Here is a 16,763-nt window from a genome sequence, read left to right on the forward strand (position 1 = left end):
TATTTACTACTTGAATTTCCAGTTCCACCTTTCTGGCTATTACAGCTTCTTTCCCGACTCCTTTTCACGGTAACTCCGTGATGATGACTGTTTGATAAAGTTAGGAGGGCCATGATTCTAAGTGTCTGACCTTCTTCAAAATCTGATAATGGATACAGTTTCTGAATCACAGGTCATCTCAATTTTGTCAGTAAACCATTTATTTACAGTGGCCTTCAGACCTCCAGGCTCACTGTGCACTGCAAAATGGATTTTTCAGGAAACAATAAAAGTAGGAGAGCCATCCTTAGCCTTTGCTTAGGTTAGGAGGGATACTGGACTTTGGAGAGAATGTTTCTCCACAACATCTTATGCACCACAGTCTCTAAGAGCTTTCCTGCTCTGTAACATCTCCTGATGTTTGTATGAAACTGACAGTTATAGGCATCCAATACGTACTAACGTCCTTTTCACTTGCAACCTACACGGAAAGGGCCAGAAAAATCCATGTCTCCTTAAACTCTCCCCACCTACTGAGGCCTATCCAGTCACCTTTGCAATATTGTTCAACTTACAGTTCAAGGCACAGTGCCAGGTTTTACATCACTGCCTCAAATGCTACTCTGCTGTGGTAGGAGCTGATTTCAGCACGCCTGTCCCAGCTGTGTCAGTGCCAAGGCACACCGGTGTCTGCCAGCCTCCTGCAGTGGCTGCTCTGAAATGGGGATCTCAAACTGCCTTGGTCTTACAGAAACACTGCCAGAGGTACAATTCCTACAATTCCAGCAGCTCAATGCTTCACGCAAACTGTTGAGTGAGATGCAGAGGAAAACGTGTCAAACACCAACTCCTGGCTCCAACAGTGCCTGGAACACTGAGCAGTGAGTGGATCCTGAGCAGAGGGAAGCAGGCAGGTTTTACTTACTGTCAAAGCTCCTGTGCTGTGCTGTCAGGATGGCCTGCACAGAGCGACCGGCCTCTTTCATCATGGCTTCAAATTCACTTCGGCTTTTGTTTGCAAAGTTCTCCTCCATCTCGCTGGTGCAGCAGGTGTAGCCTTGTGGGCAGATTCGCAGGTGCTCCCCTAAAAAGAGAGAGAAAATTCTGTTTAATGGCCAGGTCTGGAAAAGGGAGAAAATGCTGGACAATCTCAGCTTAAAAATAGCCCAGCTCCCTGATAACCTGGATCTGCATCAGGTCTTTCTGTCAAATTTACCACCTAATTTCAGTTCTTCTGCTTTAATACAGTGGATGGTATCAATACAGGCACACATTTTCTCACTGTTGACTGTGGGGGAAGAAAAAGCAAGGAAAAAAATTTGTATTTGGAGCAAGGAGAAGGGAAAGTCTCCTGCTCAAAGTCTGTCCTAGAATCCATCTCTGCCTAGAATCCCAGAAGACATGAAAGTCTGATTAAATGACAGCTGTACTCATTAGACTTAATACGTACATTAGCACAGCCATTTGAAACTGCTTTGTAAGGAAAAAAAGAAACAACTCCAAAGTGCTCCCTGCCCTACCAAATGTAGCCTGAGAAGGCATTTCCTTAAGCAGAGAGGTGAAGCTAGTGGGAAGTTTTCAAGAGACAGACATGTGATGAATGTCAGTGGAATTTGGGTGGCTAAGTCCCCTCCACATGTATTGAAATTTTCAGTCAAAAATTAATCTCCTGGAAAGAGACAAGGCCACCCCAAAAAAGGTTGCTCTGACAATCACTGATTGAAAATCACCCTTTGCTGTAAGGAAGAACAGGAAAGGTAAGAGGACTCAGCAGTCAAATTGAAAAATTCTCCATTGTGGAGCTTCTCCTGCCCTCTGCAATTTCTTGACTGTGGAGAAGAGAGTGCTCGCATAGGCAAAGTCAGCAACATTTAAAAAATAATTGCTCAGGTTCTTATGAGTCCTTACAAAAACACATCCACCTGCAAACACACCCTATGTTTCTCCTTACCCAAGCAATAAGAATTCATTTGAATGAAATCAAACATTTATTAAAAAAATTCAATAAAATACCCCTCTTGTTCCAAGCATGTTCTGAGATAAACCAATTACCAAACAGTTACCATGTTTAAGAAAATTTGATTGGGATTGCCAATGATTTTGCTGGCACTTTTACAGGACTGCTGTCTTAATGTCACAGGTGAGCCCAAACATCTTTAAAATTTTGTTTTATCTTGTGTCTAAACAGCTTCAAATCCTGAACCTGCGCAGCCTCCAGAGTTACCCATAAAGTCCTTAGCTATTTCCATTGTAAAGCTCTTAGCAAATGGGTGGTAAAGAGTCTCTGAAACTCGGTGTGTGTCCTAGCCTTGTTAAAGTTATCTCATTAGCAGCCTTAGACCAACTGGAATGTTCTGTAGTTGATAGAAGCCATTCAGGATGAGTCTGTATTTTGCTGGCCCTTGCATTCCTGCTCACAGATGACCCCTGAGCAACCTCTGCAGGGTGTGGGGTGAGCCTGCCCTCGGCAAACAGGCTACCATGGGCATCTGCACTGCCAGTCCTCCTGTCTACACGACAGGAATTGCTGCTCACCAGCTTCTGTAGGAGAGAAACTCATCCCATCTCCAGCCTTGTGTTGTGCTGCCAGCTGAGAGGAGTGTCAGGGTGGTGTGTGCTGGGGCTGCCTGTCTCCCTTTGTGCCCACTCTCTGTCCCCACGAGTGCCCAAATCAGCAGGAAAAGCAGCAACTTGCTTCAATGTAAAACCTCAAGAGTCAAATATAAATATCATGTGGCTCCATGCTTGCCACTATTGAATTTCACAGGCAACCCCCGACGGGGGGAGAGAATGATGCATCTGACTCCATCTTATCAGAAGGCTAATTAATTACTTTATTATACTATATTATTCTATACTATATTACACTATGTTACATTACATCTAAACTGAATCTATCAAGCACTCAACCCTGCACAGAACTGCCCAGAATCTGGTGACTGTCACCCAACAGTCCTGACACACACACACACACACACCTGGCCCTGACAGGCCAAGGGAACAAAACCCCATCACTGTGGGTAAACAATCTCCATATTGCATTCTGCTGTGGCACAAACACAGGCACAGCAAATGAGGTAAGAATATTCTTGGGAAGAATTGTGCCTTGCTTTTCTCTGTGAAGAGAAATGTGGGGCTACATGCTACACCAAATGACAGCTGAGTTCCAGAGCTTGCCTGAGCCTTTCCTTCCCTCACTGGATTGTTCTGAGTCGTTCCCTGGGCTCCCTTCTGTAGAGCTGTATTTATCTGTACAGTATCAGGGCTGCTGACATGTGACAGACAGGCAGGAAAAGGGAGCTGGAATTTTTTGACAAGACATGGCTTTGATTCCTGTCACGGCAAATTATAAAAACTTTTTTCTTATCCGGCCTTTTCCATCCTATTTCTGCTGCCACAGGATTTCTGGCAAGGACAGAAGTTTTGTGCACAGCAGTTTTACTGTGGGATGCATCCGTCTATGAGGGCCTCGATGCCCTCAGGATAAAGCGAGGCCTTTACAGGGCCTGGCCTCTCTGAAAAGCTAATCAACAAAGAAATGGATCCCAGGGGATCCCAGCCATTTTCAGAAGTGCCTTTACCTCCTCAGTTGATGGTGAATTCACCAGTTGATGGTGAATTTGGTGGTGAGGTCCTGGCCACGCTCAGAGGCCTCGCGCTCCACAACAGGAGCACTGCTGCCATTTCCTCTGGGCGCCATTACCCGTCAGGGCTGGCAGGCTCAGGCAAAGCCTCCAACAGCCCTTTACAAACGCCCTGCTTTGGGAAACTGCATGAAATCAGTGGGAACCCTGGGGATCCCTGACCTCCCAGCCTGCTGCCAGCAGCATTCAGGCAGGAGGTGTGCCTGGGAGAGCAAACATGGATGTCCCTGCAAGGAGACACCATGCGTTCACCAAAGCTGCCCTTGAGGCAGGCTCCCTGCACAGGCTGTAGAAACCCGGGGGGACGGGGAGGGGATTGTCCCCAGGAGGAGAGGAGGGGAGGAAGAGCCCCGTGCCTGAGCTCCCTGAGGAGCAGCAGCAGGGAGAGCTGTGCTCATTAAACTGGGACACGTCCAGACAGTGCTCGGAGCGCTCCCAGCCCGGGCGAGGCACAGCGTGCCTGAGCAGGACAGCCCCAACCCCGCTGTGACACCACACAACCCAGGGGGACTGGGGAACACAGGCAGAGAGCAGGGGGAAAGTCACATCCACAGCTGAAATTGGTTAATTTTACACAACTTTGTGAATCGAATATAGAATTGTTTCCATTCTTGAGCTCTGAGAATTTTCAATCCCTTTTGAAGTAGCATTTATCTTAGCTTTCTGCAGGTGTTTGTAAGGTACTCAGCAGGTGTTGTGTGCTCAGCACCACCACACTCTATCTCAGTGGGAAGCAAAGTTTTTATCATTTATCTCTGTAACTCAAACTCAGCACACACAGAACAGTCTTACAGCACTGTGAACATGCTTTGCTTTCTTTGCTTTTCAACGTGACCCACCCTGGAAACATTCACTATTATTATTTAACCTTTTTCTATTGATTCCAAAATAAATGTGCTCCAGAGCATATTTTGGTTCTCCTTATATTTCAAAGTCCCTTTGTTTGCCAACCTGCCTTTGTCCTATTGCTGAAGCTCACACTATAAATATCTTTGGGTTCACTTGGCAGGAGATATCTCCAGAAAACTACAGAGAGCCAGAGGTGTTTTACAAGGAGTAAATGTCCACGATGGAGGGTGTGTCCTCTGCCTGCTGCTGAGCCACACAAGTTCTCCCTGTGTACAGCTGACCTGTTGCTCACCACTTGTTGGACAGCATGTGTTCCCACCCCTGCAAGAGCTTTGCAGAAAGCAGACAGGCATAGCAGAAGCAAACTGGCAGCAAAAGGAGGGCTGCTCAAATCTCCTGGGGGATGATGGATAGGCTTCCAGTGACCAAGGCCAGCTCTGGGTCATGCCCAGAGAACCCTGGATTTACAACACATCTGTAAGTAAGAGAAGATGCTCTGAAAACAATCAGCTTGCCCAAGCCTTGCAGAGTCACAGTGTGAGGAGGTTCAATCTGGGTCTCTCTGGAAGAGCCAGCTGTCCTGCAAAAGCTGCTGAAGCTGGGGTGGGATGTAACCCACCCACTGCACAGTCCCATGGAAATGGAAATAGGGTAGAGCAGGCAGGAAAACAGCATCAAGCAAGTATCTCATTTATGATTAACTGTCCTGGAATGGAAAGGAATGGGCAGGAGGCTGATGACAAGAGAATATCCCACTGCATAGCTACAAGCTTGGATTGTCCTTGAAACACCCTCTCAAGCTGGCTGGGTTAGCAGATCATTTTGGCTATTAAATTCATTACTGCACTTCAGAGTGCTGAATATTAAAGCACTTGACCACTTTCCACTCAAGGATGGAGTTAGGCCCAGGGTCCCTGCAGGGGAACAGCCCTGCCCACAGCCACCACTACCAGGAGCTGAGACAGGGCTCAGCTATGACAGGGCTCAGCTCTCTGCTTCTTCTGCCATGTGCCCCAGCCTCTCTGCCCTGCCCATGGGCTCCCTGCCATGGGCTGTGTGCTGTAACACCCAGGAGCTCAGGAGCTGTGCCCAGGAAAGCTCTCCAGCTGTTCACTGCTCCTGCCTTTCACCCCACCAGGAGGCTCTGGAAACAAGACAGAAGGGCAGTCACGGGGGTGTAAAATTCAATACTGAGAGAAGAGTCCTTGGCTCCTTTAACCATGTAAATGGTGCTATTTCTATCCCTCTCACAGGATGTTGGAGATTGAATTAATTACAATGTTTGCAGAAGGTTTGGGGTTATGTGGCTGTGTCAGAGTATCTAAATGCAAATTATTACAAAATCATTCCTCCCAGAGGTTAATTTATTTCAGGCTGTGATAAATCCATCATAATTCTTCCCTCATATTTGTAACCCTCCTCCCACTCGCTCTCCAAACTGTTCCAACAGCTCATTTCATGCTCCTAGCCTCAGTCCAGCCCCCCATGCCAGGAACAACCCAAGGCCAAGCTCCCTCTTGGGGGGTTTCTGGGTGGATGTCTCAGGCAATCAGGCCTGCTGAAGTGCAAGGCATGCCAGGCATGGCAGGGATGCCAGGACACAGCCCCTGGCCAGGTGCAGCCAGAGAGTTGAGAGCACCTGGCAGCTGAGGAGCTCCAGTCCTCTCCTACTGTCCCTGGTAGGCACCACTGTTCTGCTGGCCTCTCCCTCCTCACACCTAAATCCCATCCAGGCTAATGAGCATCACAGCCAGGAACTGAGGACAAAACACTAGTTTAGAATATGGGTTCTCTTTTTTTATTTTTTTTAAAACCATGTCAGAGTATCTACAGCTGATGCAAAATGAGCCTGGAGGTGGTACAGATGTTAAAAATACCTTGCAAAGAGGTAGTGCAGTGAAAGTAAATTCCTTTCCTTATGCCTCCCAGCTTTTCCTGCTTCAGGTGCTCCTGTCCCATTCATCTTCAAATACACATCTTTCCAGAGAACACAATGTGGCACGTGCTAATAAGGAGCTGACAGCACAGCCAGCACCAGTACCATGATGCTACCTGGAATCCCAGGCTTGCCTCAGATAACTCCTAAGGGGAAACAGGGGTACCCAAAAAACATTTGGACCAGGAGATAATCCTGGCTGACCAGCCTAGGAAAAGTTTTCATGCCCTTCTCACTGAGAACCACCTGCTGGCAAGCTCTGCCAAACACCTACACCCCATAACACCTGTAAGGTGCCCAGCTGTACAGCTCAGCCCCTGTTGTAGCTGCTACCATCAAACTGAACCAGAGACCAGACTGCTCTATTAAGCAGAGTGACAATCAGATCTTTTCCCATATTGCAAAGGCAGATGTTAGCTGTGCAGCCTGTTCCTTTGATTTGCAGTCAGCTGTTGGCAAAATACGATATCTTCTATTTTCTGATTACGTATTAAGAGTATCATCATTTTGGCTTCAGTTTGCACATAATGTCAGGGGAGTCACAGCAAGCCTGAATATCAAGTATCATACAGCAAACACTGTGATCAAAATGCACTGAACCGTGTTCTCCCTGGTCCCAGTGATACTGCAGGCTGAGGACAGCAAGGTGGAGCAGGGCTGTGGGCTGGCCCAGAAAGAGGGGGCTGTTGAGTTTGTGGGGTCCCCAGGACGAGGTGAGAGATGAGGAATCTGACTCCAAGTTCTCAGAAGGCTGATTTGATATGTTATGATATGATATTATAGAATGCTATACTAAAACTATACTGAAGAAACAGACAGAAGGCTTAACAAGAATGAATAATAAAAACCCATGACAGACTCAGAGAGTCTGACACAGCTGATGGTGATTGGTCATGAATTAAAAACAATTCACATGGAACCAATCAAACATGCACCTGTTAGTAAACAATGTCCAAGCCACATTCCAAAGCAGCAAACACAGGAGAAGCAGTCAGATAATTATTGTTTTCATTCTTTTCTGAGGCTTCCCAGGAGAAGAAATCCTGGCGAAGGGATTTTTCAGAAAATACGACAGTGACAGGGGGAAGCATATGGTCATGAGGAAGAGTTGTGCTCAAATGAAGTCCTTCTTTTCCTGCACTTCCTAGGAAGATGCACTCTCAGGATGGGAAGCAGAGGTGGCAGGGTGCAGCTGGAAACCAGCCCTGCCATGGACTCAGGGACATCTCGGATGAGCTGGCCTGGGAGCTAATGCAGCAAGGTGGAGAGGACAGCACCCCACAGGAGCCACTCATGGACCTCAGTTCCTGCTCTGTGGCAAGACCCAGGCTAATCTCAGCTGGCCCAAGGCCACCACAGAGCAGTGTCACAGCTGACACAGGAGCAGGACTGCAGAGAGGCAGGGGCTCTCTCTCTCACCCCTGCATCCACATCGGTGACCCCACACACATCCCTGCTGCCTCCTGGCCTCAGTAAGGAGAGAGGGGTTTGTCTCTGGCACAATCAGTCCTATCCCTTTGCTGCTGCTGGGTGAGTAGCTGGTTATCTCAGGGGACTGAAAACAAGGGCATGAAGTCTTTTCAAGCTGCACAGCACAGGTCTGGATTTGTCCCACGTCAGCAGCTTTTGTAATGCCTTGCCATCTGAAGGCTGATCAAATAGCTTGTGCTATCTGAGATGAACTAATGTTTTCGTTCCAGATAAAGAAAACAAGCACCATGTTCCACATCAGTGATAAAAACAGCAAACTGGAAAAAATAGCTAGAGAATATGCTTATTCTGATAAAGCAATGCACATGTTTAAGATGGGACAATAGCAAAACATTAAAGGCCTCTTCCCACAGCTCATCATTCAGACCAGGATTATACCAACAGGAGTGAACAACCAAGAGCAGATAATCCATAAGATTTGTTCTTTCCACTCTTATCTTTCTACTCCTACTAGGATTTAATAAACTATCAAAATACTGTTAACCAAATAAGACAACTTAATCTGGCTACTGCATGGAGTTGGCTTCCTACCAGGTTAGTGCTGTTCTGTAATTGCATTACAGTGAGAACCTGACACAGTGAATAAATACAGGTACTTGTGAGAAATGTCACAACAGGCACCTCCAGCAGAAACCCACTGATGGGTGGGAGGACTTTGGGACTGCCCCATTAGTACTGACACAGGCTGCTCAAGCAGGGAGCCTGGCAGGAGCATGTGGAGGAGGCTGAACAGCACTTCCCTCTGTATTTGCTCTGTTCATGTGTCAAAATACTTCAGGCTCCAAGGCTGTCAGCTCAGTGTCAAGCTCACACACACTGGAAGTGTGGTATCAATTTGTTTAATCCTAGACCCTGATGTCAGAGGAATTTATAAGACAGGCAAACATGGGCAAAAAAAAGTTAATTAACAGAGGAGAAAGAGCCACCTCCGTGTCCTGGAAAAATACTAAGTACAGATTAGATAAGAGTGCCTTCAGAAACGACAGTCTGCAAATCCTAATGTCATCTGTGTATGTTACAGTGGCAAACTGCCCAGAGGAAGGGAACAGAGAAAATGTCACAAGTGCTGACAACAGACTTGATTCTTAGTGAAAAGCTCTGCATGAAAGCACTTCACCCACGCATTGCTCCTTTGGGTTTTGGGAGTGTCTTTCAGAATGAAACAGAATATCCCTTCCCATCACTCTGCTGCCCCAGTTTCTCTCAGGACCTGCCTTTAGCTACATGGGCCTGTCTCTGAGCTGTGCACACACAGCAGGAATCAGCACAGGGTGAAACAATCCAAGCCTGTATTTAAGGACAGAGTAGGAAATGCTTTATAATTTGCAGTAGAAAACATCTTTTTCAGTGGTTCAGAGAGGAATGAAAGAACAAGGGCCAAATCCACATGTACCACAAGCAGTGAAAGACCTCCAGCTAGCAGAACTGACTGAACACACTGAATCCAACACACCCCAGGTGGGCACTGGACACACAGTGGGGGTGCTTCTGAGCAGGACTGCTACAGGAGATGATCCATTATGAAAGGCTCCCACTGGAGTTAGGACATGGTTTACAATTAACACTCTCCAAGTAAATCAGTCCTGAAAGAAGCCTTCAGTCCAAACTAGAGCAGTTGCAAGAATAATGGAGAAACACACAGGGAGTGCCCTGTTACACTCTTCCCTCTCCCCGAAAACCAGAAAACTTTTAAAATGAATCTTAGACAAGGAAAGAATTATCTTGTCTTTTCACAAAACACTTGTGGGGACCTATTGAAGTTGGGTGTCGCAATCCATCACTATCAACCTCTTTCAGAGTTGTCCTGAGCACATCAGCTTCTCACCAGATGTTTGGTTCTGTTTTTTCTTCTTGGAACAAAGAGTCTTTTTATCCTCAGTTTGCTGCAATCTAAAATAAGATCAAACTGGAAACCTATCACTCTTATCAGATGCAGCTTCACTGCAGGCTTCATAACAACATAAATATGTTATTACATAAGAGGCAAAGCAATTCATTAAGCAGAATCTTTTTTACTAGCTTCTTCTCAGAAAAATATCTATTGGAGACACTGTAAGCTCTTCCTCATGCCTGGCAACTCACTGCCAGTAGGATCTGACTACAAAAGGAATCTGGGTAGTAAACTAAGGATTAAAGATGTAGTTCATTCTAAGAAGTTTTACAGATGAAGGCCTTTGGATTATTCTCTATTAGAAAACCCCAAACTTTGGGGCAATAATTCATATAATCCATGTCAGGAACTTGAGGAAGGGACAAAACCAAAAGGCTTTTCCAGTTCACTTGCTAAAGCTCTGCAAGGAAAATAGTGGTACTGCCCTTGGGGTTGGTTTGAGATAGACACTAAACAGCTTCAGCAAGCTTGTAAAACCATTGCTCAAGAATGAGGAGTGCTATGGCTGGTCCCAATCATTTCAGTGCAAAGAAGAACCTGCATTAACCTCTCATGGAGGAGTCAGCAATTAGAGAACATTGCCTTCCAACCTCAGCAAAACTCAAGCAGTTGATGCTAGTGTGAAAACCATGAAATCATCTTTCTGGGCTTCCTCAGCCCTGGGCTCCTGGAAGGTACCCCCTGTTCCTTATCCCTCTGCCACCCTTGCAGCCCAGTGGGATGAGCAGGGTGTACCACACCAGAGGAGAAGGCTGGGAAGGCTGCACAGGGCACAGGCCACTCCTGGCTGCCAGCTTGCCCAGGTGAGCTGCTCTGTGCACACAAGGAGGGTCTGACTCTCTAGCAACAAAGATCTCCCAAGGAAAAATCAGAAAGCTAAAAAACCCTCAATCCCTCTGTCTGCTGGTAAGAATGAAAATGACTCCTGAATTTGCAAACCCCCTTATTTTTAAATAGTTATTAAACAAAGTTTTTGGACCTGAATCTGATTCTGAGAGTTTGCAAAACCAAAATGCCCATGCCTCAAAATTGAAGAGATTAGGTTAAATGAAGCTCATTAATCTGAAATTCCATAGATGTGTGTACACTTACCAAAGCTAAAAATAAAAATATGCATGTCTGAATTGTCTAAACCCCACAAATTCAAGATAATCCTTTTTTAGATTTCTGTAAAAAATTAAGAGACTTCACCTATGAAGAGTTGTTGACTTATGCCATAAATTAGAAGCGCTTATACTTCCTCTAAAACTCCTTGCTGTATGTGTTGGCAGGGATGTGGGAAGGTGCAGGATTGGAGGGGCAAGTTCTGGTTGCTGTGGGCTTTTTCACTTTGCAACTTGAAGCTTTTTTCAGCCCCAAAAACGCTTGGCTCTCCTTCAGCTATTGCTTTGCTTTAATTGTCTCATGAATGTTTTGGCCAGCAGTAAAAGTGCCAAACTGTGGAGCCCTTCCCTACAATTTGAGGCACCATGAAAGCAAACGGCCAATATGGGGTCATCCTGTGGGAACATGGAATTGCAGACTTCCAGTTTGACAGAATGGGTGCAGCTGATGCAGAACTGGGGTGGACAAGGAGCAGCATCCGGGCTGGAGCCTGCAGAAGCTGCTGTGTGAGAGATCTGCAGCAGAAGGAATTCAATATGCTGCCTTTCCCTTCTGGTTGCACATAAGTGAAACCTGTGCCATTGCTCTTCTTTTTATGCCTCCATCTGATCTTCCAAAAGCAGATTACAGAAAGCTGCCTGCAAACCTGAAGATGCAGAGGACATCCCTAGGGACCACCTCCTCTGCCCTTAAAATTAATCCAGGGGTGAGAGGGGATAAGGACATCAGTCTGATCCTGCCAGAACTGCTTCACAAACAGATCTCTCTTTCCACAAACATCAAACCATCACCTTTCACCCCTACACAGAGAGGTGGATCCAGAGGACCAGGTTTAAACTGGGATGAACATTTAAAACTCCAACACCCTGCTAGATCTCAGTGTGGCTTACAGTGCATGTGCCCAAAATTTTACCATAGAAATGTATTTTAGGCAACTTCTGTTTGAAAACTTAATGGAAGTGTAGCTGTTCTCCCCTGAGCGTCAGGAACAGATGACTAAGAAATGTTGCCAGTATCTGTCTTTCAGTGAGATTAGTGTTGGGTTTGTGTGGTATCCTATTTATAACTTTGACAAACAGCTCAACCAATCATTTCATACTTAATCATAGTTGTCTGCCCATCTCCCTTTAGAGAAAAGCTTTTCAAAAACTATGTGCCAACACAATATGAACAAAAAGAAGCAAACCACAGTCAAGAAAAAAGGATCTTGCTCCCCAAACCAGCCACAGCTATACAGAAAGCAGGTCTTGGTAAATCGTAAGGCGTAATTAGGGCGTCATTATTCATGGCACTGCACAGCTATAGTTAGTCAGTGTTTCCACTGTAAACCCCTATTTTCATAGAGGTTTGCAGCTCAGCTGCAAGGAATTAGTTGGTGATGAAATTTGGCAGTAGACATTTTAGAGCAAGGATTTTTTTTTTTTTGAAACCGTTTAAAGATTTTTTTTCTGCCTCCACTTTCAATTCCCCTTTTGCTTCTGAGGCTGTAAAAGTACTTATGAAAGAAACAAAAATCACTTCTGTGTGCTGTTTGATGTTTGGTTTCTGTGCATGTCTCTGTGTGGTTAATGGGACCAAAAATATCAATTTAGCCGGGGATTTCAAACAGAAGTCTTAAAAACTTGTAGTTTGATTCCCACAACAGGTACAACTCTACTTTCCTCTGGATGTACCCATGAACATTCCTACCTACACTGTTAACTTAATGCAGTAAGGAACCCTGACATCCTGAGTAAACCTGCACACCCATCTAATGCCAAAGATGGGTTTACATCTCATGGGATAGAGCTGTTGGATTTCTTTACACCTTTTTGCTTTGAAAGAACATTTTCCAGGGATTATAAGAGATTACTTTTTGCTGGACTCAACTCTAAGCTCTGTGCTCACCTGCCTGCTTCCTCCTTGCCTGACACTTCCATTAGGGCTCACATTGCAGCATGAACAGAAAGTATGGTGGGGACCACTCACAGGGATCGTGAGGAAGGGAAAGGGACAGGAGAAACATCCCTGTGGGACTTTTTATCCCAGACAAAACTAAACAGAGCATTTCACAGTATTTTCAGCTACTCAAGAAAAACAGACTGCTGTTTGCATTTTTAAGAACATCACAGGAATGCATCTACTCTTTTCCAACTAGCTTTGGCTGAAGCATCCTAAGTGTTCAGCATGCCTGGGCATGAATGAGATTTGCTTTCACACATATGGACCACACTCCAGAAAGGTACAGCAGCCCCTGGGCACCATGCCTGGCTGTCACTGCCTGCCACAAACAGCGTGAGAAGGAACTGCCTCAAGTGCAGTCCCAGCTCTGAGTGGGGCAGCAGTTACACAGCTTGAAAAAAATGAGTGTAAAACCACGAGCTGGAAGACTTACAAGCCTCAGTCTGCAACTGGATCACTGTGAATGGCCTGAGTGTTCATAGCAACATCTTTGGTGCGCAGCTTCTAAAGAACAGAGTAGCTCTCTAAAGAACAGACTAGTTTATCCAGGCAATTTGATTTTCTGGTGAAACAGATGGCACCATTTACCATCACCATGCTTCAAACCCTCTTTTCCTGGACTGTGATCTTGGCATATGGGAAACTGGGCCACCTCTGAGCTCTTCACACCTTGCAAGGTTCATGCCTTCCTCAGAGCTCCCCATCCCAGCACTAATGAGCTTCCCCTTGGACAGCTTGGCAGAGTGACAAAGATAAGAGTGCTTGCAAGGTACCAGGCAGAATTCCTGAGGGCAGCTGTCTCCAAGCTCCCTGAAATCCCAATGCACTCTTCAGAGGACTGGAACAGCAACACCAGCTGTCTCTGCACACACCCCACTACCTTGACCACTGTGATTTGTGAAAGCCATAAAAGAGAAATTCCCCTTTTAGAGTGAATGTGCTTTATCTTTGCTAAAAATTGCAGCAAGCACAGTATTTAGGTTGCAGGAAGGAGGATCTGAACTCCTGCCATGTCTTAAAAACAGAACAAAGCAGGCTTTCTACCTATACTGCTTGAATCTGCTTTTCAAGGTGGCACTTAGAAATTAAGAGGCAAATGAACTCAGTAAGATTACTCGTGTACCTTGGATAATTTACAGGAATATTAGCCAGGGCTGTGCTTCAGAGGGCTGGATCACACTTTCCTGCTGCAACCATTATTAACCTGACACAACATGTTCACAGAGGATGAGATGATAACGATGCTGTAACTGGTCTCCCTAGAATATGGTTATGATTAGGGAATATCTTTGAGAAACTGTCACTCATTAAGCACTCAGCTAAATGCAGAAAGACTGCTCAAGGAAAAGTTCTGCAATTTCAGGAATTTATCACTTGAAAAAGATCCATTCTCAACATTTTGGTTATTGGGTCTTTTTTGCTTGAATGTTGCTAAGAAGTGGTAGATTCACTTTAATTGCAAACTGCCCAGTTTTTTCCTTCACCACCTTTCCCCTGAACGCAAGCAATAGGTCTTCTACACACACCTTAGAAGGGTGAGCCAGTGAAAAACACGACCTTTAAAATCTGAATTTAGTTCTCCTGATACTGTGTATCCAAGTAAGTGTGCTCTTCCCACCTGGGAAAATCCATACTGCTTCCAAGTGCATCAGGTCCCAGGTACTTAACTTGGTCTAAACCCAGGACCCCAGTCACACAGAGATCCCTCTGTTCTCTTACTGAGATGCTTTTGCTCTTGAATAATCACATCCTTTGTGCATCATGGCACAACAGTACTGTCACCCAATCTTTCTTTCTTGTCACAAGAAAAAAGGGACCATCCCTGGGAGGTTTATCAAGTCTGGAAGTCAGCTCCAGTTCTAGATTCAGTTATGCCAGTGGGAAATGTTCTTGGCACTCCTAAAGATGTGTCCTGCAGACATTCAGCAGATTGGCCCCTATTTGCCTAAATGATGAATGCAGTTCAAAAGCATTTTCTCCTTTTGCAAGCAATGAGGGAAAATTTAATACCAGTCTGACCAGTATGTGACAGTGACTACCATCACAGTCAGTACATTTTTAGCAATGCCTTGCAGAGTGCTTTCCCCTGCCCCTGCCTGCCTTTGGGCTTGTTTCTGAGCTACTGACATAAAGCCAAGTGCCCTCTGGAAGAGGAGCAGTCTTCCAGAGCAGAAGACTGTTCTGCAGAGCAATCACAATTCTGTGCAGCTTGCTTGCCTCTCACCAGCTAACTGTGTGGTCTTTGCTGACCAGTTTGGTAGGAAAGTAAAGAGTATTTGATCCTCTGAGCAACCATGGAAGTAAATTGTGCAATCCTCTTGGTTTTCGTATTTATAAGCAAGTCATGTTCCAGCCTCCAGGCTTACTCAGGGTACTGCTTAGGGACTGCTGCTCTCCTGCCATATGTGCTCCTACAGCTTGAATGCCAGTCACAGTGAGCCTCAGTGCACCTGCACTGGAGAAAATCCAAGTGGAAATCTCATGGGAACAGGTGCTGTCACTGGGGATGCTTAGAAACAGGCTGGGCAAACAGCTCTAAATAGACTCCACTGATCCACTCTTAGTTGCTGTATCTGCTGAAACTATGTGGTCTCATGACTTTTTCATTCTTCATTTCCCAGGATGTGATGACCTGCCCATCTCCCTGGCCAGGGTGTCAGACAGTGGTATAGATGGTATGGATCATTCCTCCATCTGGGAATCAGGATAACACACCTGTCAGTGTGTGAGAGTGACAGGAAACTGCACTTACCCAGCATCAGAAATAAGAAAGTGCAACAAGATCTCCACCTTTAATTGCATCCTCACTCCCTGTGACAGCTGAAACCCCCTTAATTAACACACTTCATACACTGTCTATTTTTGATCTACTTCAAATTCCAACCATCAGCAGAGGATGTTTGTCCCATTCCTGCTGAGAGCCCCCTGGGATTTCTGATGCCCATCCTTCAGCCTCGCTCGAGCAGGAGGACAGCCGTGGGTACCTCTCCCGTGCATGAAATACCCCCTGCCCTCCTTTCTGAGTATGATTGCTCAGCTTCCTCAGCACTCCAGACTGCCCTCCTTCCCTTGGTGTACAGAACTTCACCCTTTAATAAAACAAACTCACTGTCTTCCATGTATCTTTCAGGCCCCATCTCTGAAATTCAGCCAAGAGACTTCCCTGTAACATTGATGAAAGGTATGTGACTGATCTCCCATAACCAACAGATGATGAACATGTAATTCCACACATCCTCACACACAGGCCTCACCAGCTGTGCCCACACTGCACTCCTGCAGAAAGGAGACCAGGTGGTGGACTGGCAGCTCACTTGTCACCTCTTCTTTTTCCTCTCCAGGCTGCTCCCACTGACACAGATTATCCACTCACTCCTTTGAACCCTTTCACTCCCATCTTTGGTTCCCCACATTTGTGCTCAGTAAAAGGCCAGTGCTGGAGTGGCAGTGGAGCAGCTATGCTCCAAACTCCATGGATCCTGAGAGACAAAATCTTGGCTTTCCTCAAAGTCCTCGTATCCCTTGCAGCACACTGCAGTCACCTGGCTTACAGAGGACATGGAGGAAGTGTCCCTGACTCTATCCCAGCATGGCCTTCCACTGGCAACTGGCTCCTTCCCCTCTGCCTACAGAGCTCTGCATCTGACTTGAGATATTTACTAGGGCACACAAATAACAAAACCTGCACTTTGGTCAGGGGGTGCCTTAAAGCAGCAGAGACAATGAACTACCAATTTCTGAGGCAGCATCTGATGGGGGAACAAAGGGAATGGATCAGACCTCCTTGCAGAGGAGCTGCTGTTAGAAATCCAGATCCTTTTCAATGTGATGCAGAGCACCTGCTTGTAACTTCAGGCTGTTGGCCACCTGGGGCTGGAGCTGCTCCCACTGAAGTCAATGGCAAAACTCCTGCTGCCTTCAAAGGCAG

At 46.0% G+C, this 16,763-nt stretch overlaps 1 protein-coding gene across 1 annotated transcript in view; it reads right to left on the reverse strand.

Annotated features, from left to right (window-relative positions):
* GPC1 (glypican 1) overlaps positions 1-16,763 on the reverse strand; it is a 207,058-nt gene that overhangs the window by 101,178 nt on the left and 89,117 nt on the right. Inside the window, exon 2 of the mRNA XM_066556882.1 lies at positions 905-1,063. Coding sequence (XP_066412979.1) covers positions 905-1,063 — 159 coding nt within the window. The remainder of the gene's footprint in view (positions 1-904; positions 1,064-16,763) is intronic.

Source organism: Molothrus aeneus, chromosome 10, assembly GCF_037042795.1.
Source record: "Molothrus aeneus isolate 106 chromosome 10, BPBGC_Maene_1.0, whole genome shotgun sequence".
Classification (NCBI taxonomy): Eukaryota; Metazoa; Chordata; class Aves; order Passeriformes; family Icteridae; genus Molothrus; species Molothrus aeneus.